At 39.1% G+C, this 25,570-nt stretch overlaps 1 protein-coding gene across 2 annotated transcripts in view; it reads left to right on the forward strand.

Annotated features, from left to right (window-relative positions):
* COL4A6 (collagen type IV alpha 6 chain) overlaps positions 1 to 25,570 on the forward strand; it is a 4,024,271-nt gene that overhangs the window by 1,825,142 nt on the left and 2,173,559 nt on the right. For both annotated transcript variants that reach the window (XM_044057202.1, XM_044057203.1), the window contains exon 5: positions 7,042 to 7,086. In XM_044057202.1, coding sequence (XP_043913137.1) covers positions 7,042 to 7,086 — 45 coding nt within the window. The remainder of the gene's footprint in view (positions 1 to 7,041; positions 7,087 to 25,570) is intronic.

The raw sequence follows: 25,570 nt of genomic DNA on the forward strand, positions 1-25,570 counted from the left end.
ATCTCTGCTTGACTTACAAAGCCATGTATGACCCAGCTCTGTTAGAAATGCTACATCTAAAGAAATCCCAATCCCTCCGCACCGCACTCTCCAGAGACCTCAACCTTTTTTCTACAATCAACAGAACATGCTGGATGGACAGGTTCATAACCCAGTGACTGCCCATGCTCTGGAACATACTTTCCATACATGACAAGCAGAGCACCTCACTGGCCCTCTTCAAGAGAAATCTTGATGAGTGGATGGGAAATAGAAAGTTCACCCTGGGGATCACTCCAGTGGCTCTGCTTGGTAGAGGCACTGGGAACTAACGTCGGTTGGCACGATGCCAGGGCACTTCTATGGGCTAGGCTTGTAAAGGCTCCAGGCTCATTAGCCTAGTACACACCTATGAACCTATAATCAAAGCAACAGTACATAAATTATTCAATTCCTGCCGTCTCTTAAACCTTGTTCCTCCTCCAAAACAGTTGCATGCATGTATTGTTTCCATAATTTCTATTGTTTTCTATGCAGCTTAGTTCTACCCTTTTTTAAGGATCCTACTTCCTGTTCTTTTATCTCTGTTAAAATATTCAGGACTTCAGGTATAGTTGGCTTGGATTTTATTTTACATTTGCTAGTAATTGCCCTTTTGGCAGCCACCAGAATTAAACTTAACAAGGCCTTACCATATCTGAACAAGTCAGATCTTGTTCCCAGCTCAGAAAAAACATTTCTTTAGTTGCACTCATGTGCTCATCCAGTATTCTTGACAGAAGACTCTGTAGAGAATTTTTAAAGTCTGACAACTCATTGCACTCCAAGAACATATGCTCCCAGGTACCTCTTTCTTCCGCATTAAATCTCAAAATATTTGCTATCTACCTTAAGAAAAAATTCTTTGGACTCTGCTTTGAGTATAAAAGTATCTATGCAGACACTTCCAGTCAAAAATCCTAAATCTTCTAGATTTTGCTACATATTTGGGAGACATACGTATGTCCTCCCATTGTTTCTTTGTGAATTTTTATATCTAATCTCTCATCACAATCTTTTTTGATCTATTCTGATTGATTCCTATAATTATCGTGCAATATTTTATATGCCATACTAATTATCCCATTTTTTAACATCAGCTTCTATTCTAGATTCAGCTAAAAACTCAGAAAGTGCAGATCTTTAATTTAGGATTTCCCTATTCCTTTCTGTTTGCCTATGCTCTGATATCAACCCTTGATAGTGAGGACAATCACAAGCCTGCAGTCCAAATGTCTTATGGGTCTCTTCCCCTTCTATTACCTTTGCCTCCATAACTATTTCTTCTCAATATGTTGGTTCCTTTGCCAGGTTCTTCCAGTAAATTCCAGCCACATCTTGCCTATTCACTGTATCCCTAATTGCAGTCATCCATATCGGCAGAATGTCCTGTGTCTATTCTCATGTTGGCTTAGTTCTTAGTATACTTTCTGCTACTTTATTTATATAATATTCTGTATGAATGTTGTTGTTCTCCATAAGGATCTGCATCCAAAATCTCATTCTTTCCTTATCTCTTGAATTACCTCCCCACACACTTCATCATCATCCTTTTATGCTTTGAACTGTAGCTTTCTGCTTATGTTATGTATAAGACCTTTAATTATATAGCTCTAAAGTATCCCTTCAAATGAGGGAATCCTACTCATAAATTTACTTTTGAATTTATTTCATTAACCAGTTTTTATTTAATATTTCTGCTGTGTACTTCTTCATCTCATTTTCCACCCAGTTCACTTTAATTAATTCTTTCCTACAAAAGTTCACTGCATGTCACATTTCATGTCTTTCCTCAGCACACTCATTTATATTATTAATCCTCTATCCCATGCCATCTTGGTGATCACTGTGTAGCAGTTTCTGTTGTGTTAGATTAGATTAGATTAGATTAGATTAGATTAGATTAGATTAGATTAGATTAGATGCTGCTGTTTTTTTTTACCCCACCTTTCCCCATCCCCATCCAGTGCAGGTCTATGTTAAATCATCAAACGCTTAAAAAAAACGAATGATGATTTATTGAACCCATGTAAGTGAAAGCTTACAATCTTGAATGCTTAGAACAGCGATTTTTTTTCCCTTGGGAAAAAAAAATCGGTGTTCCACCAAAAATATATATATATATATATATATATATATATATTACATAAAGTGGGGGGCTTTGCCCCCCTCACACCCCCCTACTTAAATATACCAACTCTGAGATCTCACTACAGTGATGAAAACGGCAAAGTAACAGAAGCAGCCAAGCGATTTCTTTCCCAGGGAAAGAATTTGCTTATATGCCGTTTCGCTATTTTGCCTTTTCATGCTTTCAAGTTCGATCAAGACACATTCAAAAGAACGTGTCTTCGATCAATTAATAGGAACCCTCCAGTGCTTCTGGCAGGTGTCTGCCAAGTTTCAAGCCAGAGCAACCCCCCCCCCCCCAAGATGGCAGACTGGCAGCCATTCTCACTTGCATTATATCTATCCTATTCCTTCCTGCACTCACTCTGCTAATCACACACGGGTTAGCTGGGTAAAAAGCAATGCTTCATTTGTCTACACACTGAGATATCTATATCATATGTTGTTCTCAACTAATGTTCCTTTTACTTCAAAGTAATATTTATAAATAAACCGTTCACTTTATTTTTATTGTTCCTTCTCTAAGTCTTATTATGTAAATTACGCTCGGCACTGAATTTGCTTATCTGCCATATAACATTTTTCTTTGCTTGACTGTTCAATTTTAGTATTGTTTCTCTAAGTTTTGCTTTGTAAGCTCTAAGTCATGCTTGACTTCACTTAACTACAGTAATTTATTCTCTACCTGTATGTTACTGTCTACCATGGGCAATCACTGAAATCTGTCACTGCAGATCAGTCTATTGTACTGGTTATTAAACAGTAAACAAATAAATATCCATCCACAACCCCTTTTTCCCATTTTTTGAATATGGGGTTGTGGTGTCACTTCAACAGTGACAATTATTTAGAGCCAAGGTTTACACTACTGGGTGGCTGTGTTTAATTATTTACTTACTTACTTACAATTGTTGCCTGGGTTTATTTCCACTTGGCCTGTGAAATATTTTTATTGAAGACTCAAGTTAGTATTTGAACAGACTGTGAAAATTTGACCAGAAGTCCTTTCATTTTCTTCTCTGGCCCCCTGTAATTTTCTCCTAGAGGTGACAGCCCTATGCTGACTTCATTTCTCTTAGGGTTGGGGTCAATTACCAGAATTAGTTCCATCATGTATATAGAAGATTGGCTGTTTTATAACCTTATAGAGTCCCCCCTGGTGTGTGTGTTCCTATAGACATTTGAGGGAGGTAATGCAGTGGGCTGATGCAAGATTTATCTGAATCATCTCAAAACAGCACTATGTGCATAAATTACTTTATGCAGATATGGATTGCTGGTAGTGAAGTTAATAACGATAAGGTAAAAGAGAAGTAAGCAGTAGATGGAGCCCTGAGGTTCACTTTAGGTGAGCAGAGAAACCTCAAGTTTTCCCAGAGGCGATAATTTCATCAGGTGGTGTTATGACTGAAGTTATGACTCATAAAAGCTGTACATTTGTTATGCCCTTTCCTGGGTCTATACTGCTGATGATAGAGTAGATTGTATTGAGAAAAGGGCTCCTTAAACTGGTTGGGTATTAGATTTTAAGTATTTTAATTAGGGAAGATAAATGTACAGTAGCTATGTAGCTACTGATATTATCAAGGTATGTGATATTATCAGGGTATGTGGATGCTTTTATCCAGGTATCTGGATGTTTAAGACCCCTACAGAAGTGTCATATTTCATCAGAAATGTATAATTTCTTCAAAAATGTTTTAACTCAGTATAAAGTTATGCAAGCTTGGAGTAGAATATATTAGGTAAAGAAGTTCAGAGATGAAGCCCCTGTATGTAAGCAGTGGAAGACTGCATTTTTCTTTTTCTATATGTGCTAATTTTCAGAATTAGGATGTCATTGCAGAGGAGTACAATTTAATGTACCATATCCTTTGCTAGGCTTGGGTACTGGCACCATGATAGCAGATTTTCTAGTTTAGTTAATTCACTAGAAATGAGGACACAGTGGGAGTGTAATAAAGAAAGTCTTCATGGAATTTCATGAACTTGCAGTACAGGTAGTCAGTTCTTTGTATAGAGATCTACAGAAATAGTAAGGAGATGAAGTGAAACTCACATTTATCTACAGAAGACAATCTAGATGGATGCATATAGAATGATTGAAAAGAGGGCAGAGAGTATTGTCCTGAGATCAGAGCGTTCTCCTCCTTCAGTCAGAAAGACAGAGAAATGTTTCACAGTAAATATTCTAGTGATATGGTCTTTCTTTTATTAAAATAGCTCTAATGAGAGACAAATGGTTTATTTCAAAAGTAGATTCCTTTCAGGTGTTTAGTGAATTGCCTATAAGCATTCCTAAGTAAACAAAAAAGACTTGTCTTACAAGATAAAAAACACTACTATTGTAGGTTACAGATGACTAATCAGAATAATCCTCAAAAGTTCTGGGCTGGGATCAATAAGTTACTGTATCCTGGTAAAACATTGACACCTAGCCCTGCTGCCACCACTAATAAACCCCCAGAAGAGGTTGCAAATAGTTTTAACCATTTTTTACTGAGACTGTTCAAGCTCTTGCCACCCAACTACCTCCAAGTTCCCCTGACTACAATACCACTAACTCTAATGCCATAACTTATTCAGCTTTAAGCCTGTGTCAACTTCCTTTATTTGCAGACTGATCAAAAAACTAAAACCCACCACACTCTCTGCTGACCAACTCCCAGCTGAATATCTGCAAATGTCAGCAGATGCCATTGCCTATCCAATCTCTATTCTAATCAACCGCACCATATCTGAAGTCAAAATTCCTAACATCTGGAAAACATCTTATGTTATTCCATTACATAAAGGAGGTTCCTGTACTGAATACTCTAATTATAGGCCCATAGCCATACTCTCTCCACTTGCTAGGAATATGGAGAAATGTGTACATAAACAATTCATGTAACACCTAATCCAGAATCACCTTATGGCTGATACCCAACATGGCTTTCGCCCACATCATAGTACTACCACAGCCCTATTGTCCTTCACTAACACCATTAACAATAACTGCAACAATAATCGCACTTTGTCTGCCCTCTTCTTGGATCTTTCCAAGGCATTTGATATGGTTGATCATCAACTTATGATTAGGACCCTGCAAACTCTCTGCCTAGATCCGAAAGCCCTTCTTTGGTTTACATCCTATCTTAATAACAGACAACAGGTTGTCCTCTGGCAGAATAAGCTCTCTAATCTATTACCAAACACTATTGGAGTATCACAAGGCTCCATATTAAGACCACTATTGTTTTCCATCTTTATCAATGACCTGCCTACTATCATACCAAACATCAGCTGTTTCCAATACACTGACAACTCCACTCTGATCTGCTCAGCTGTATCTCCCACCGATCTAAAGAAAGATACCCAGTCTACATTCACTGGCATAGAAAACTGGCTCTCCAAGCGTCGCCTGCTACTTAATCCCAAAAAAACTAAAATGCTCGTATTCCCACCAACCCAAAGGTCTGTACCCTTCTCCTTCACCATAAATTCAAAGATGGGATAGTCATTTCCCCTGACCCCAATACAAAATTACTGGGTGTCACTACAGACAATAACTTAAAATATGACCTCCATGTAAATCAGACAATCAAGACCATCAATAAAAAACTTGGGTCACTCTATAGAATCAAAGCCTTCCTCACCCCCCCAGCTAAAATAGCCATTGCTCGCTCGTACCTACTTTCGACACTCCTGTATGCCTTCCCCCTTCTAGCCAATATAAGTAAATCGGAACTTAATAGACTAACAACCTGTTATAATCACATTGCCAGGTTTGCTACAGGCCTGCCATTCAGAACCCACCACTGCATCAACCTCAAACAGCTTGGATGGCTGGAATTTCCTAATCTTGTCAAGTACAACCTGCTGATAATGGCTAACAAAATCCTCTATAACCGGACAATACTCCAGCCCTTATAAACTCTGTCCTCCCCCATAATAACACGAGACTGCTCCGCTCATCTAATAAGCTACAAAATACAGACAACTAAAATTAACAATTCTGTAAGTAGAACCTGGAACATGCTTTCAGCTGCTATGACCATGCTCTCCTCCATATGCCAATTTAAAGCCACAATTAAACAACATCTGGCATCAAACTGACTATGCCACTGTGACAAGCCTGGCTAAACCAACAACATGTATGTAATTTACATATCTATTTGATATTGTTAACTTCTCCTGACTACAACCAGGGTAATTTCTATCCTGTATACTTGTCTATTCAATGTGAACCTATGTACCTTATGAAATATCCTACTTATAAAATTGTATTATTTTTAGTCTTAATGTATTTTTATCTGCATTTTTATCTTTTTACTATTTTATATTTTATATTATTTTTTTTTATTTCATTTTCTATTGTTCTTGTATATGTTGGAGCTTATCTTCCAGGGCCTCCGCTGTAAATGAACTTTGATCCAGTCAGACTATCCCAATCAACAAATGTAAAATAAATAAATAAATAAATAAAGTAAATTCTATTAGAAGACAAGCTAGTTCAGCAGTTTACTTGCATTTTGACTTGTAATGCTTTATTTGCCTAATTATTCAGTAAGTACTATATAAATGCCGGCTTTACTTCCAGATGTAACTGCAGTGCTTTATTGCTTTTTAAGGGATCTGAGTGTTTCTTTTATTTCTGTTAATTACAGCATCAGTGTGGGAATCTGGATATCATTCCAAGAACCAACAAGATCTTGTACTTATAAAACAACATCTTAATGTTGACTGCACAGCTTCTTAAAAGAGAAGTTTTCCATAAAAATGAGTTTCTTCTGGCATGTTTTGTTTGAAAGTAATGAAATACAAAAATAAAGAAGTAATTATTTTGTATGATAATAAAGGAAATGTTTGTTCATAGTGCTTACTACTGTTTTTTTTTTTTTTTAATTATAGGGTCCAATGGGAGTTCCAGGATTTCCAGGCAGTAATGGCGTTCCAGTAAGTATAAAATTTATTATTAGGAAACTGACAACAATACAAATTCTCATTGATAATGATCGGTGCCATATTTTGATACAGAAACATAGCTAAGGTGGGATAAAGAGAGTAGCCACCCTGTGTGTAAGGAGGTAGGAGACATAATTGCCAGCTGCCAGTGGGGCTTTAATACATTACTGACATTCAGAAACGAATGCCAATACTGTAATTGCTGTCAGCGTTGGAAGTGCTTTGTAAGCAGTATTGTAATTGTCGCAAACTGCTCGCTACAATGTCCATTTATGTTTTTAGCGAGCTGTTTGTTTTTAGTTTAAAACAGAAACCTTTTTTTAATATACATTTGAGGAATGCAGATCAAGGGAACTGACAGTACTTTTCTATAGTGTGCCAGATTAGAGATTCTCTCTCTTTTGTGCACAAAAATGCTAAGAACTATCTTGCACCCATATGTGAATGAAGAGTTTGTCTCTTTCATGGTCTCTCAGCCATATGATCTATTGCAGCTGCAATCATTTGTTGGAAGCAAAGTACTCTTTTGGAGACTCTTCCTCTTTTCCTTTTATTCTACTGAAATAAATTGTACTTTTCATGTTAGCTAAGAAGGGGAAATGTGACTCAGTCAATAAAACCCTTATAATGATAAACATTCTGAGTTTTTTTTTTTTTTTGCTTAGGTCCTGAGCATAATTACAGAGAGTATTGCTTCAGCAATCATAGTCATGTCAGTTCTCTGAAACTTTACATTGAAAAATAGCATCAGACATTGCACTCATGCAAGATGGCTTCAGAGTTTTTGATACTAGACAGCCCTCATCAACCTAAAAAAAAAAAAAACTTATAAGGGATACAATTACCTGAGAAGCCTGCTTATTATATTCAGTTGCAGTCAGATGTCTCCATTAAGGCACTTAATCAGTCCTCAGAAAATGCAGCTGTTATACCTGTTCTTGCCATGTGGAACACTTCAGTAGACAGACATGGTGCAGAGTTCTAGCACATCCAAATCAACCGATCAGATGGTGGATTTGGCTGCGAATAGTGAGCCAAGGCTGGTCCTCTCTGAGGAAACTGAGAGAATATCTCAAATTCGTGTCTGAGAAGACATCCCTAGGAGCCTAATAGAGATACTTCATTGTTTGTCTCCTCTTCATTCTATTTCCTTGGAGACTCCTAGAAAAAAAGATTCAGAAGATCAACTATCTATCTCTTCCAGCTGCTTCAGCATCATCCCCTAGGGATCTTCAGCAGGAATGGTTCAATTTCTCTGAAGAGCTTTCTTAAAGTCCTAATGGCTTTGCAACCCCCCCACTTACTTCTTCTTTTTCTGTCTTTACTTCTCATAAATGGAAAAGAGAGTCCACCGCTGAAGACCTTTCTCAGTGCCAGGGTCAAAGATTTTAGATTATTCTGCCTAAATCCATTCTCCTGCAGGTTATGACTCCGAGGCAGATGGCACTATGCTTGATGACTCCCTTCACGAAGAACTCACTTTTGGCAATACAATTTACAAAGTGATGGAATACTTTAATTGGAGTGGTAAGCAGATGTCTGATTTCCAGAAAGATATTCTGACCTTATACATATGGAAGTACCAAAACACTCTGGGGATACATTTTGCCTGCTTCCCTGCTTCCTGAATCTCAGCCACCTGTTTCTGAGAAAACAAAGGCAGATTTTTTAAGCTACCTGATATTCATAACTACTTACATGAAGACCCGACTTCAGACCCTGCATTTGCTTCTGTGGAATAAGCTAAGATCTCCATATTGCCTCCTTCCACTAATGCCTTACCCTGTGACAAAATTAGCAGGGCCATGGACTGATGTTTTAAAAAGTTTATGTATCTGCCACTTTGTCCTTCTGTGCCGTCAACTATCTGATTCACATGATTAGCAACATGCTTTCTATTTTTAATAACATGGCTAAAGTGTCTTCCAATATTCGTGACACTCACCATGATTCAGGTTATCCTAAATGGCAGGTTTCATATGACTATGATTCAGTGGTAGCTTAATCAATATAGACTCAGCAGTATCTTCATGTATGTTTATAGTCCCTCTCTTGCACTTTGTGAAGAAAGAACTGTTTTTGGTGAGTCGGTCAAGTGAAAATCAATCCAGGGATACCTTTACTTGTCTCATCTTCCAACAAAATGTATCAACAGATGCTTCATATTTTGCACAGAGGGCCTGATCAAAAGGCATTGGAGTTCTGGGTGTCTGATCAAAACAAGACTGGAAGAAACACGTAAATATCAACAAGATGAAAGCTCTGATCTTCACCCTTCAGACTCTTTATCAACTTTGGAATCCAGGACCACTTCAAATTCTAGCAGACAATGTCACTGTCATCTGGAATGTCAGAAAACAGGAGGGAGCAAAGTCTTACCCATTTGCAGGCTTGCTGTGATGGCCTGGGGTCTGACAATTCATCCCAAACTCTTTCTCCAGGCTGTATTTATCCCTTCAGTATAAAGCTCAATGACAAATTACTTGAGCAGATTCAAGGTAGACCCTCATAAATGAATGCCTAACCAAGAGGTCTTCTTTCAGACTGTTCATCAATAGGGATCTCCCCAGACAGATTTTTTATCACCACTCTATACATGCAGCTCAGACTGTTTTGCGCCAGAGCTATTTGGAAGGAAGGAATCTTGGAAAACAAAAGTCTTCTTTCCTTGGAAAGAGAAATTCTTGTAATCCTTCCCTCCTTTTCCACTCATCCCAAAGGTCCTTTTGAAGATTCAGAAGGACAATTCAAAGATGATGTTGTTAACTCTTTTTTTTAATCCAGGCAGCATATGTCTCCCTTTTTCACCTAGCCATGGATCCATGGGCAGTGACTATACCATGTTCATTATTCCTATTTCTACAGCACCCTTTAGGTGATATAGGATTATTTCCCTTTATAGAAAACAACAAATGCCAGCTTCAAAAAATCTCTGCCCCTCACACACCTTCTTCTTACTTCTGACTGGCTAGCTGCATGGAGGGAAATCAGCAGTCAGAGCCAAGATCTATTCAGTACTTTCATACTACCATGAGGAGAAACATCTCTTGAGCTTTACAGGAGCTGCAGTTGGCTAAGAGCTTTGTTTCTGGCAGACATGTCCCAGTTGGGGAGCCCCTCCTAATAGAAATTGTTGACCTTTTAAGAAAATATTATTTATTTTTAATTTCTGACTAAAAGCAGTATTTGCTTGTAAATGTTTCATCTCCCAACCCCCTGCCTACACTTATCAAGGGTATCAGAACTTGTCAGATATATGGGATGCATGGCTAGGCTTAAGAAGGTCCTTATGATCATTAGCCTAGTAAACACCAATGAACCTATTTCCACTTTAAGGAACCTGGTATTTTTTATCAATATTGAAACATTCCTTACTTCTGCAGTATTAAGATTTGCTTTGGTGCCTAAACAAAAGTTTGCTGATGAGGTAAAGTCTGAAATCTTAGATTCTGACCTAGAAAAGGAGGTATTATTTAGTTCATTTTCTACCAAGGTTCTCAAACAATATGATGAAAGGAGGAAATTAATTCAGGGAGCTTCCAAGATTTTTAATGCCCCCCTCCCCCATACAAATCTTACAAAACTCTGTCTTTCACAAAAAAAGTCAAATAAGCAGAACCAGTTCCTGTCATATTCTGATAAACAAGGAGCTATAAAGAGATGGCTAGAGAGAAATAACAAGAAGAAACAGCACCCTTTCAGAAAAAGGGACAGACCAGTAGTACAGGATAACTATGCCAGCATTCTTTCTCCCCTTCCCTCCCCTCCAGCTATTGTTTCTACACATCTGTCCCACAAACAGGTCCTCAACATTTCCCTTTGACAAAAGATTGTCTGAGAGTCTTGAGTGTTAAAAGTGGTGCAGGAGGGTTATATATGGCACTGGATACAAAACATCCTTTCAGGGTTATTCCTTCCCATCATCCAAACAAAACAGTACTTTTTCCTCAGGTATTTCAGTTCTTTCACACACAAAAGATTCATAGAACCAGTACCGTTAACTCAAAAAGGCAAAGGCTTCTATTCCAGAATGTTTCTGGTACCAGAGCTCAAGAGTCATTAATATGGGTTATGTATCTTCTAACCAGTCTGGGCTTCCACATAAATGTGGCAAAATCTTCCTTGACTTCGTCTCACAAGATTATATTTCTAATTGCCTTATAGATGCTACTCTTCAAAAGGTCGTTTTGACACAGGATAAGGTTTGTTTTTTCCTGAAATCTTTTCTTAGCTTCTCCACTCAGACTCAGATTTCTGCAAGAGAATTTCTCAGCATCCTGGGGTTCATGGTGTGTATGAGTCTCATGATTCCTCTAGCCATATTACACACGAGAAAGATGCAGTAATTTCTAAAAAAAAACATATGGATCAAACATATACATCCTGTGCAGCATTAAATTTCATTTTTTTACTTTTTAAAATGTATCTGGTTTGGTGAAAACAACAAATTCCGCTGAACCCATCCTTTCTCTCCTTAGACCCCAATCCAATTTCTCAACACAGACTCCTCAGATTTTGCTTGGGGAGAGGTTTCCATGGAAGTAAAAGTGCAAGTACGGTGGAGTTTTTCAAACAATGCAAAATACATCAATATAAAAAACATGTTGGTTGTAATCCAGGTCTTGAAATTTCTTCATCACTTATGGTTACTGGGACCTCTTCAAGTGATTACAGATAATACCACAGTTATGTGGTACATAAATATAGACAAGGTTGTACAAGTAAGCAAGCTGGCTTCAGTAGCATAGCTAGAGTGGGGTGAGAGGGAAATCTGCCCCAGGTACAAAGTTTTGGGAGAGCACTATGTGATGGACAGGTTGACAGATGAGATCAGACAGGAGTCCCCGTGGAATTGATGTTTGCAGATGACATTGTGATCTGTAGTGAGAGTAGGGAACAGGTGGAGGAGACCCTGGAGAGGTGGAGATATGCTCTAGAGAGAAGAGTAATGAAGGTCAGCAGGACTAAGACAGAATATATGTGTGTAAATGAGAGGAGGATAGAGGAATTGTGAGGATGCAGGGAGTAGAGTTGGATGAGTTTAAATACTTGGGATCAACAGTTCAGAGTAATGGTGAGTGTGGAAGAGAGGTGAAGAAAAGAGTACAGGCAGGATGGAGTGGGTGGAGAAGAGTATCAGGAGTGATTTGTGACAGACGAGTACCAGTAAGAATGAAAGGGAAGGTCTATAAGAGGGTAGTGAGATCAGCTATGTTATATGGGTTGGAGACAGTGGCATTGACAAAAAGGCAGGAGTCAGAGCTGGCCATGGCAGAATTAACGATGTTAAGATTTGCACTGGGTGTGATGAGAGTGGACAGGATTAGGAATAAGTATATTATAGGGTCAGCCCAGGTTGGAAGGTTTAGAGACAAAGCCAGAGAGGCAAGATTATGTTGGTTTGGACATGTGTTGAGGAGGTATGCAAAGTATATTGGGGAAAAAGATGCTAAGGATGAAGCTGCCAGGTAACCGGAAAAGAGGAAGGCCTAAGATAAGGTTTATGGATGTGGTGAGAGAGGACATGCAGGTGGTTGGTGTAACAGAGCAGGATGCAGAGGACAGGATGAAATGGAAACAGATGATCTGCTGTGGCGACCCCTAACGGGAGCAGCCAAAAGAAGAAGAAGAAGACTATCAGCCAATCAGGATCACTGTTTAATGGAATACTGGATTTTGAAGTTTAAACTAAGTGATGTAGCACTCTGTGTGTGGTTTAAACTGTAGCAGCTAATTAAACGGCTAGTTTCCTACAGTTTAAAAGTAAAAAACATTATTTGTTTTTTCAACTAAAACTTAAGCACTATAGTGCTCATTGCAGAGAGGGCATAAACTGTAGTACATGTTTAATGTTTGCTGCAGTTCTGTCAGGCAGTTTGCTACAGATTAAAAGAAGAAAAAATATTGTTTTTTTTTCTTTATTAAATAAAACATGTTAAACTTTGGGGGCAGGGACAGAAGTGGATCCTGAATGGCTGGGGCAGGTGTCATGCAGCTGGCCACCTGGTTAGTGTGCCAGTAGAAGGAACATCTAACTGTAAGAACCTGATCACTTAGATGTATGGACTTATAACAGTGAAATGTTTTTTTTCCCAATAGTACTGGGCCTGAGCACTCGTTGAACCAGCTATCCTTCTGGCTGGCTTAACAAATGTCTTAGCACATAAAACCTTAATTTTAAGATAGGTAATGCCTGCGGGTGCAGCTGTCTATTTGGACAGCTGTTCCTATCAGAAGGGTCAAATTTCATTCTTTGAAGATGTACATTTTTTTGTGTTTGTTTAAAGATAATAGGGGTATGGGGATGTTCTGGGGGGTGAATTTTTTTGAGAGTTTTCATTTGAAAAAAAAGTCTTATTAAATGTGACAGGTTCAAATAGAGATGACAAGAAACAGTATAAAGGATCAAACTGCCAAACATTAGTGCATATAACACAAAAGCTAAAAACAGACATTTAAAAAGCTGTTGTATATAATAGGTGGTGAAAATAACTTCTTATCATAATGGCAACACTTTCCATATTATTTTGGAATGTGAATGGCCTCACAGGTATAAGACAGAAAGGTAAGAATATTGACTTATGTTAAGAATCGCAGAGTTCAGATAACAATGATATAGGAGACACATTTGGAAAGAAGTGAGCATGTGAATTTGATAAAGGATTTCATGATAGCTATTCAGCAAAATATCAGGAACAAAGGAAAATGGGCATACTCATACTAATTGACAGAAGAGCTCTAATAGTGATAGAAGAGGGGAAAGGTAATAATGGTAGATTTGTGGTAGTAATGGACTTCTGTCAAGGGAGACGGATTACATTAACATGTATTTATATTCTACCTAAAACTGCTGTTGCAAAGCTTAAGAAAAGTTTGGGAGAAGTAATCAGATTTCAGCAGGGAAGGCTTTGTTTTAAAGCTTTACTTATAGGTGGGGACTGGAACTTGATTTGCAACAGTGAGTATGTATCTGGGGGATATACAAGAGAAAATATAATAAAAGAAGATAGATTTCTGAAGAAATTTAAGAGAATAGTTGGTATGGAAGACATGAAATCAGTAGTAAAATCTAGGAGAGAATTTATATGTTATTCCCAAAAGTACAGTAACATTGCTAGACTAGACATAAATTGTATTTCACAGGAACATTTGCTTTTAATTGAAAGCTTTGACACACATACAATAGCTATTTCAGATCCTGCACCAATAACAATGAAGATAAAAATGCAGGGTAATAAAATAAAAAAAATGAGACACTGGCATTTTTCCACCTACCTGTTAAAAAAGACAAATTTAAGGAATGGGTAGTTGAAACTGTTTGTGAGTTATTAAGGAAGCCAGAAATTTCTTCAGAAGTCATAGCTATGAGTGGAATAAAATTAAATTAGTGTTTAAAAATAAGTTAAAAAAAAGAAAAAGTGATATGATTAAGAAGTATCAACAATTAATTACAGGGGTTGACAAAGGTTAAAGTATTACAAAATAAGGGAAATCTCATAGAACAAGAAGAGGTGCAACTGCAGAGTGCTAAAAAGAAAACAATGGAGTATCTGGATAATTTGCATTACTTTTAGGAAGACTGCTGTTAAGAAACTGTTTTTTGATAATAGCCCCAGTCCACAACAACAGCTTATGCAACAGTAAGTAGAAAGGGTTCTTGCCAAACTTAGGAAGCCTATAACAAGAAAAATAACCATAGTTCCTGTAGAGGTAGTAGAGATATTTTGGAAATTTTATAAAAAATTGAATAAAGCAGAGAATTTTAGAAATTAAAGAGCACCAATGGAAATATTTATGGAATACTTAATTATGCCAAAGTTAGAGGTAGATGACACTCAACAGTTAAGAAAGGAGGAGATGATGTAAAAATGTTGATGTATAATCAATCCACAGGAAAGTCTGCAGGAGTAGATGGTATTCCTATGAAAGCTTGGATGAGAGAAGGCTTTGTTTAACAGTGTTTTAAAAGGAGGTAAAGTGCCAGCATGCTGGAAGAAAGCTGTGGTGCCTGTACTACCTAAAGACAGTAAAGACCCATCAGACACTGCTTCATAAAAAGCCCATTTTAAAGCACAATTATAAAGTGTTAATGTATATAATAGCTAAAAGAATGGCAAAGGTGTTGCTATAACTGATGGATATGGATCAGTGTGATTTTGTTGAGATGAGCCAAACATCTGACAACACTAAAGAACAATGATGATCCAGAGGGAAGCAGAATGTAAGAAAATACTGCTGCTTTTGGTGAGCTTTGATACAGAGAAAGCATTCAACAGAGTAGGCTGGAATTTTATGTATAGGGCAATGAAAGCATTTGCATTCCCTGATACAATAATAAGGATAAGCTGATCCTACCAACAGAACAAGGTGGTTTAGGATTACATGATTTGAAGGGATGTTTTATAGCTACACTGTTAATGCTCGTATACGTAAGACAGGCAGAAAGCAATAATTAAATGTGGAAAGCGATGATGCTAAATCAAGGGGAAAATTCAAGAAATAAGGAGATAGTGGGATTTATAGGTTTATAGGTTGGTACTAGGCTATTGGCCCTAGGGCCTATACAAGCCTAGCCATAACAATTCCCTGGCTATTTCTTCCCACACTATTTACTTCCATGGACCCCTGTCTAGCAGGGCAACTGCCGTGATCCCAGGGGTGAATTTCCTTTCTCCCATCCAATCGTCAAGGTTCCCTTTGAAGAGGGCCAAAGAGACACTTTGCTTGACATGTATGGGCAGTATATTCCAGAGTCTGGGGAGTCTCTGAGTCAGGAACCTATCCCTCCAGCATGATTTGTTTATTGTGATGACAAGGTTTAGATCCCTGGAGCGTGTGGCTCTGAGGGATTGGGATTTCTTTAAGTGTAGCATGTCCAACAGCGCTGGGTTTGACATGGCCTTGCATGTTAAGCAGAAATTGCCTCTGATCAGACGAGTAGACAGAGTATAGCTGGAGTTTTTTAAGGTGGTCAGCATAGGGCATCTGCTTTAGGCCTGTGATTCTTTTACTAATGTATTTCTGCGGCCTTTCAAGTTGTTGCAGATGTCTTGAGAGGTACATACCAAACGGGGCGTTGTATTCTATAATGGGTCTAATGAGGGATGAGTACAGTAGGATAATGACCTCCTTTTTTCTGGATGAAAAGTCCTTAGGGATGAGGTGTACTACATAGAAGGATTTCCTGACTGTTGTGGAGATGTGGTTATCGAAGGTGAGACCACTGTCCACCTGTATCCCTAAGTCTCTTATCACACTTTCTGTGTTTAGTGTACTGCCACCTATTTGGTAATTCACGGGTACATGTTTTTTCCCGAAGGAGATAACTATACATTTCTTGGCATTGAGCTTGAGCCCATGGCTATGGCACCAAGCATCTGTTTCTGTAAGGCCCTTTTGTAGAGTATCCACATCATTTGGGGATTCAGTAATGGCTCCCAGTTTGCAGTCATCTGCAAACTTTGTTAGCCAGAGTCCCTTAGTGTTGGCCTGTACTTCAGAGAAGTAGATGCCAAACAAGAGCAGTCCCAGGACTGAACCCTGAGGTACTCCACTAATCACTTGTCTGGAGCTGGATTTAGAGTCAGCTACTTTTACAGTGTGGGTTGTGTCAGTAAGCCAGTTGGCAACCCATCGAGTGACGTAGGGATTAATGCCCAGCTTAGCAAGTCTATCAATGATTCCACAATGGGGGATGGTGTCAAAGGCCTTGGTGAGGTCCAGATAGGCTGTGTGGACCGCCTAACCCTTGTCCACGGGTCTGGAGACTGATTCAAAGAAGTCAGTCAGGTTCAGGAGACAAGATCGGCCCTTCATGAACCCAAACTGGGTGGGGTCCAGTGTTTGAAGGTTGCCAATGTCTTTGTTTATAAGTTCCATGATAATACATTCCATGGCCTTGCAGCTCAGGCTTGTCAGACTGATGGGGCAGTAGTTCCCCGGGATCCAAGGTGGATCCCCCCCTTGTGGAGTGGGATAACTGTAGCTGTGCGCCACTCAGTGGGCATGAAGCCTGAGGTGAGGCTATGATTAAACATGACACTTAGGTGAGGTGCCAGTTCATTTTGTAGTTCATGTAATACACAACCCGGGATGTCATTTGGTCCCATGGATGCTGTATTCTTAGCTTTGAAGAGTGAGATTTTTACCTGTGTGGCCATTGTTACCAGAATTTGGCAATCTTCCAGTATTGAGATGGGCCATTTAGGGGGTGAGAGGGGGATGAAGTTGGCACTGAATTGGTCTGTCAGAATATTGGCAACATCCTTGGGATCCGTATATTTAATGCCATTCTGTTGTAGCTCAGAGCAGATCTGAGCATTGCCATTTAGATTCTTGATATAGTTATGGAATACCTTGTGGTTGTCTTTGGAATCTTTGGCAATTTTATTTTCATATCTAGCTTTGGAGGATTTTATGAGGGATCTCAGATTCTTACTGAGGCTGGTAAGGGAGTTTTTTGCATCCTGGGATTTTCCTCTTTTCTGCAACAGTTTCTTCCTTTTGTAAAGTTTGTTTATGGCAGGGGACCACCAGATTGGCTTCCTTTTTTTGGAGGAGAGCATCTTGGATCTGTTTGGGATGGCACAATTCATGCATGAGTGGATGTGCTTGTACAGTGCCTTAGTGTAGGATTCAGCAGTCGAACATTCAGTTCCCGTCTGCATGGATGTCATGAAGTTTGTATTCAAATCCTTAAGGAGAATGAGAACAGGCATATACATACAGGAAGAAATCTGTACCATCTTCCTGATAAAGCAGAAGGTTTAATATCAGGTTCTACTCATGAAGCCAAGTTTCCTCTGTGGCATTTGACTACAGAAGAAAAGTGCCAATAAAGTGCCTTGGTTGGTGTCACAAGCAGAGTCCTGGACTCTGTTAGTACTTCTAAAGCCTACAGGGGTGAGGACAACAGCTTTCAACTTGAGGATACTAAGGTACTGATGCCTATCCAGTGGACACCAATGGCAATGAACTGCAAGGTGTCGAAAGCTGGTTCCCTCACGTCAAGCTGTGCATCACATATAGGATACTAGCATGGGTAAAGTGGTTAAAGGGAAGGACCAGAATGAAAGGTGCTTCCTCAGGGAAAGGGGACAAAGGGAAGGACCATTTAAAGACTTTGAGACAAGAACCGTCCAAATGGGGAATGCAGGCAAGAGTATTACACAAACAGCAGATCCTACAGAGATGATATTTTGACTAGATGCAAATATCTACTGCAGAACCCCAAATCTAAGGCAGGTCTGAGGAACTGCGACACCATTACTACCATAACTCAGAAAGGTTTCAGGAGAATTGAATCTGCAACCACCTACTATGACACAGTCCAAAAAGCCACTTAAAAAACTCCTAGGCTGTCACAGTAGAAAGGAAACCACATCTCTGGATGGAATCCCAAATTTCCTTTGTAAAGGTAATGCATTGTTCATGAAGCAAAAGTACTTTTCCAAGAAAATTATGGTGGTCTCAAGTGATTGCAAGGAAGACAAACTGTATTTTGGTACCCCTATCAAAAAACCCTAGGAATGGGGATAGACACCAGCAATCAGTTACACAATTTGGAAAACATTATTACTATGACTAGCACCTTGGAAAAGATCCAGGGTTTAAGAGAAGAGTCATAGAAATATTAAAAAATGGGGATTCCAACCACAGTGACTACCAAGAACAGAAGTAAAAGGCTGGAAGGAAGCACTTAGGTCCACAAATTCTTCCAATGTTTAATGTCACCAAAATGAGAAAAGCAGAACACCAAAATGCTGATAACATTCCAAATACATTTTCGTTCACAAGAACTTCATCAGAATAGTAAATTACATTGCTAAAGCAGATTACCCTAGATGCAAGCAGGACCCCCGGGTTAAATGAGAACATCTCAATAGCACCTCTTTTGAAACTCAGGTCTGCCAAGCTATAATGTATTTTGTAAATATATTTATATATGTATATATATATATATATATATATATATATATATATATATATATATATATATATATATATATATATATATATATATATATTTTTTTTTTTATAAGAGTTTAAATATGTATTTTTATTAGTTTTTACAAGTTTTTTATCAACACACTACCGAGACATTTTATTGCATTTTATTGTTTATTAACATTAGTAATGATTGCATGACCAGCTTTCTGCTTTTTATTACCTGTTTATCAGTATTTGAAGAATGCCTTTTAGGGTATGTAATTAGTATGACTTGACACTAGGTGGCAGTACTTCGACATACTTGTGAATGTATTTTTGAATGCCTTTTTTAAATTTTATCCTGTTCATTTTATTGGTCATTTTATGTTTAGGGGGACTATTTAATGGGCCTTAGCTATGTAATTTATTATTCTGATGAAGTTCTTGTGAACGAAAACGTATTTGGAGTGTTATCAGCGTTTTGGTGTTCTGCTTTTTTCATTTTGGTAACATTAAACCTTGGAATAATTTGTGGACCTGAGTGCTTCCTTCCAGCCTTTTACTTCTGTTCAAACAGAAATATCTTACATTGAAACTGCTCTCCAACCAGTGAAACAATATCCATTTAGGTATCACGTGAAGATGATGTGCCAGCAGGCACCCATCATATGCATCAACACTATTCAAAACCCATGGCAGTGAAGAAGCTATTTTTCTAGACCTGGGGAAAAAATGGAAAACTTCCCTCACATATATGTTGTCTGTGTGAGATAAATGGACTGCTAAGAGGTAGACTATGTTAAACTCTCTTTGGATCTGTTTCGCCTCAGCCTTACACACGGACCAAGCCTCAAGGGTAGGCTGTGAGCGCTGTGGTGCCACTCGACACCTAGCGGTTGCAGCCCCCGGCGACAACTGTTTACCTGCAAAACTAACAAACAATGTCATAATGGGCTCATAAACAAAGATATAGGCTCATAAACAACATTGGACACAATGGAGCTAGCCGTCCAGGGACAGTGGAGCCTTTTGGCAGGGCATGCCTTTTGAGATCATGCCTTCGAACTTCTGATGAGGAAAGCCAAACAGTCACTTCTTGATTGACCTTGAAGGCAGTCCATACAGCCTACCTTGACCTTGGGTGTAGAAAAACTACCAGCTTAAACTACCACCTTATATGAAACACCATGGGTTGCAGACTGACTTAAGGACAGAATTAACAGGGTTAGGAACAGGGGCTGGGTCAGACTCAGGAACTTCTGAAGTGTTCCCACAGAGTGGTCAGGTCCCTTGGTCCCAGTTGGGCGGGGTCCTGTTCATCCGGAAGTTCAGGCCAACATGGGAGGACTTTGGATGACAAAGTTTGCAGGCGACTGGGCGACAAGTGAAGCAAACCATGGGACACGGAGGAAATATAGAAGGGACTCCGCGGAAACAGATACAGAAGAACAGAGAGCTGAATTGCCAAGAGCCGAGCCAAAAAGTTAAGCAAATAAAAAATGGGAAAAAATAAGGTAACCCCAAGCTACCATATAGGTGGCAATCCACTAAGCACTAAGGCAATCCACTTACCTGGGGACCCAGGTTGACAGTGGCCTTTCTTTTGACACTCACACCCTTTCTTTTGCACATGTCTAGACCTTCACCATAGCCCTGAAGATCATCTGATGATTCACTGAAGGATAGTGTTCAATTTCAGATCTAAACTCAGCATCTGATATACTCACTTCTCAATGCAATGATTGAGTACAGAGTCACCCGACACATGCAGCAATTGGAGAGACCGACCTCAGCAGAGACACCAACCCCAAAAGGACTCCAGCATAAAGGGATAAATGCCCCAATGAAGAAACATAGATTCAGGAAAGTCAACTCTATCTGCTCCAGAGGTGACATGTGCCTGACATACAAGGCCATGCCATGTCCAATAGTCCACATGCTCCCGGAATTGCTCACCAAATCCAAAAATCCCCACCCCAACCACGACTTAAACCTTATACCTTATAACGCGGGGCGTGATGGGAGGAATGCGTGGATCAGATTCCACTTAGAGAGAATAATAAAATCCCGAATCCATGTGAGGCAGAGCGAGCAGGAGGCTCGCTCTGTTTTCTTGAAGAGAACGGACCTGTGGATGGAGATAGGTATTCTGAGGGAATCATCATCTCTGTGTCACTGCTGGACACAACAACAACTAATGGGGCACAGTACTTTTTCATATAAGGTGGCGTAAGCCTAAAAAAATTTGCTAGGCTTAAAAAAATGCCTTAGGGCAGATAGCCTAGTATAAACCTATGAACCTATGAACCTATGAAGACTTCAGTGGAGAACTGTGGGGGAGGGGTCAAGATAGTTCTTGTATAGTGAATAATGTTTAACACAGGAAAAGCAGGAAATTCGCGCATATGCACACCAGTGGAAAAGCCCTTATTTCTTTCTTGGAGGCCCTCGACTAAAAGCTATGGGCAAAGAGTAGTACATGAATAAATCATCTTGCCAAACCTACTTATAGCTTTTGGCTGTCTCCACAAAATGAAGACTTGTCATGTTCAGACTTCTATAACTTATATTGAGGAGATAAGTGAACTAAAAAACCTATTTTGAGATACAGGGTGAAAAGAAATGTCCATGGTGAGAGTGAGGTAGTTGAGAACATTACATTTGAATGATGACAAAAGGGAACAATAAGTCCATGTGTTCTGCAGTTTTAACAATCTACACTCCCAGAACACAAGCTGAATGCCTCCTCTTTGAGCATATGCCAAGGCATCCATGAGAGGCTATAGCATAAGCAAAAATTCCCCGATAGCTGCCTGTAAGGCGGCCATTTCATAAGCAGCTCTCATCTGTAGTATAGAGATTGACATGTTCAAATGGAGAAAGAGTACTTGATGGCAAACACTGGTAGTTTCCCACCAGTTTTGGGTGATGTGGCTGAATTTCCTTACAGTTTCTTTTCGCTGTAAGCTAAGTAAGAACCTATGAACCTATAATTAGCCTTATGGCTGACAGGTGCAAAAGGGAAAAAAATGAAACAATAAATGAGGGTAGCTAGGAGGATTGTCCTGTGTTAATATCCAGCCAAGGAACCTCCATCCCATCAAAGTCAGTGATGGCTAAGGAGTAACAGAGAAATGTTTTCCTTAACCTAATGCCCATGTGCCAGCTTCTTCTCCCTTTCTACAAAGGATGAGCAGGGTTACTATTTGCCATGCAAAGACCAGCAGTGGGGTGAAGGCCCAAAAATCAGGCACAGAAGGACCAGTTGGTATGATCTTAGGTCTCACCAGTGACAGGCAAAGCATTTAGAAAGAGGCAAATAAAGCTAATATCCCAGTTCTTGAGCTCAGATCCCAAAACTTGTCTTGAGGTCTACTCCTAAGTTGTATTGTGGGGTATTGCCCAGTTTGGAAAGCAAGAAGGATGGTGGTATTTGCACCCTAGGTTGTATTTAGCAAGAGCAAATTTGAGGAAGCAACTGTCTGTTGAATGACACGCCAGTCCCTGGTGTGTAGCAAGACAACTGCCTTTTACTATAGGAGGATGGCATTAGCGGTAAAGGAACACAAGGCTTCTCAAGATGTGGAGAACTCTAAAGAGGACCTAGGCTTGGAATTAGAACAAAGCTTTACAGACATTATTTATTGGCTTTCACAGTCTTTTCCAAATTATTTAGAGGACCCTCTGGTTGCTATTTATGCAAGGCCCACATCATTAAGTACTCGGTAGAGTAGGAAACTGAAGACTTCTCTTTTCATCAGCTGTGATCTATGGAGTTCAAGCACTGGCAGTTTTGTCAATGTACTTGGATTGTCTATCCCTTGTATGCAATATGCAGAGGAATTTTCCAGTGACACAGGATAATAGAGCTGTGCACTCACTCTGTATAGATGAACCAGAAAGAAAAAAAGAAAGTACAGTTGTGTAAGGTCTTACCATAACAGTTATATGCTCAAATAGATCACTTTTGCAGTACTTCTTGCTTATGGGGCATATGTCTGGCTAGTCTGTGAAAGTGTATGCACTTTCCACTTGTGCCGTATGTTCAACCTACATCCTGTGCACAAGACTACAAGCTGCTACATAAAGAATGTAGGACAGTGAAAATCCTTGGAATTTTTTTGCCCCAGAGAAGAGGACTGAGGCAAATACCCATGACAGATTGGAAAAAGGAGAAGGTAAAAAAAAAACTAAGGGAAATACCCATTATCCAAGAACAAGAGAGGAAACAAGGAAAAAAGAATGGTGCATGTACTACAACAGTGATCTATTTGAACATTTGCTGTTATAGTAATATGTTACACAACTACTTTGTTTTTCATTAGATTACTGTTGCAGTATTCTTTACTTTCTTATGAGACAATTTACAAAACTGTTTGAAGGAAAATATGGGGAATGAAAGAGTAGAGTTGGAGTCCAATAAACCCTGAAGACTGATCTTGGCAAAAGCTACTCTGGTCCTGGAAAAGACCTCTGTCTTGTAATGTTGTGTGAACGTATGAAGAGAATACTGTTAACTGCCTCTAAAATGAATTTAGAGACAAAGCCCTAGAAAGAAATCTTCAAAAGAATTCATGGCTCTGGTAGGATAGTATTTGACCTGCCCCTGAAGTTGTTTAGTATGAAAAAAATAACAGAAATATATGGAAAATGATGTCAGCCTTGAAATTGTTTGCTTTGAGACTGGAAAGCCTTTTTGTCTCAGTAAGAGACAAAGAGTTGATCAGATTTTTTTTGTCTTTTTTTAGATAGAATCTTAGTTGCCTGTGGATATCCATCAACTGAATAATTATTCCCCCTTTATTCTGTGGATTGGAAATAAGGCAGTAAGACTGATGAACTGATTCAGAAATTGCTCAGTTGCATCATTTGACATGAAAGAAGGGTTAGTTCTGAGTCTAATCTTAAAAAAAAAAGATTGAGAAAGGAGAATACCTGAGCGCCAGTACTCAGAAACTTTTTTAGGAGATGCCCTTCTGGCAAATGTTGTGGACACTAATAAAAAGATGGAGGGTTACTTTAAGAAACTGTTTAACTGTTTACATGGAGAAAGAGGGGTATCAATAGGAAAACAAACTGAAATGGCTGACAAATGCAACTTAATGGAGGAGTAAACTAGACCTGAGATGAGCAGGTCGCACAAATATTTGAGGATATGGGGACCCCCACTCAGAATAGGTTCTGTCTTCTACTGCAACCCCACATGGATAAACTTTTAAATGCAGAAAGGGTTTTCTTGCCTTCTTTACCTGTAGCATATGAGTGTCTGAATGAAATTAGAAGCATATAAGTCACACCATGAGGTTTACTGTCTTTAGGTTTGGATGAATGAGAGAGCCCTTCTGTTGTTTAAATAAGAACATCCTGTGGGTAAAGTACAGAAGTGTAAATTGCACTTACCTGTAAAAGTAGATGTTTGAATTCTTAACTGTTTCAGTAGCCATTAAGCTGTATGGTTTGTTTCCTTTCCTAGGAAACAACAGCTGGCCAGCTTCACAAAGCTCTGGCTCCCCCAATGTCTTCAATCTGACTGCTGAGTAGCTAGCCCCAAAGAGGGGAAAACAGCAGTCAGACTGAAGATTTCTTTAGCACTTTCTGACTGAGAGAGAGAGAGAGAGAGAGGAGTTACGCCAGTAATAACAAAGAAACATGTGACATAGAAACACACAGACAGTCCAGATTTATATTCCAATTACAGCTACGTATGGGATGGAGAGTGGATCCAGCTACTGTACCAGTGAAGGATTTGAACCTCTGCTGTTACGGGTGAGTCCAGCTTCCACAACTGTAGTATGTTCACCAGTCTTACTGCACTAGCCTTTAGGATACATGGGCTGATTACTAAAGTCCATCCAACCTGAGAGTAGGAAAGTTACAGATCTAGGAGCCCTTGACTAGCTCTAGACGCAAAAAAGGAATCCAGTCTTGTAATGCTTTGTAAAATTATGTATGGAGGACCATGTAGCTCCCATAAAAATGCTTCAAGAATCCACCCCTTTCCAGTATGCCATCAAATAAGAGGCTGTAGTAGAATTTGCATTGATACTGCCTTGAATAGATTTGCCATAGTTGGAAAAACAAAAAGTAATAGCTGAGAAAAAACACTTTGAAACTGTATGTTTAGACACAGGATGCCCTTTTATGTCCCTTGATAAGAAACAGCTGATCAATTTTTCTAAATAACTTAGTCTCTGTATGTTCAGAGTATGCAGAATCCTTTTTTCTCTGTTTATTAGGTTCTTTGCAGAAAATTAAGAGATTGATGGCTTGATTCTAAGTAAAATCTGAAACCACTTTGGGTATCAAAGAGGGGTTTGTTCTGAATGTGAGGTGAAGTTCACCCACCATGAGAGTTTGCAACTCAGACACTCATCTTGCAGATGTCACAGCAGTGATGTGTACAGTTTTCCAAGTCAAGAACCTTAAAACAGCTTGATGCGCAGATTCAAGGAGGAACAACCTGTTTACATGGAGATCTCAGTTATAAAACTCCTTTCAGGAAAATTTTTTCCACAGAGAAGTAAGAGAAGGCTTCATGGGCAGATGT

The sequence above is a fragment of the Protopterus annectens genome, chromosome 15.part0 (genome assembly GCF_019279795.1).
Source record: "Protopterus annectens isolate FY-2018-M chromosome 15.part0, PAN1.0, whole genome shotgun sequence".
NCBI classification, from domain to species: domain Eukaryota; kingdom Metazoa; phylum Chordata; order Ceratodontiformes; family Protopteridae; genus Protopterus; species Protopterus annectens.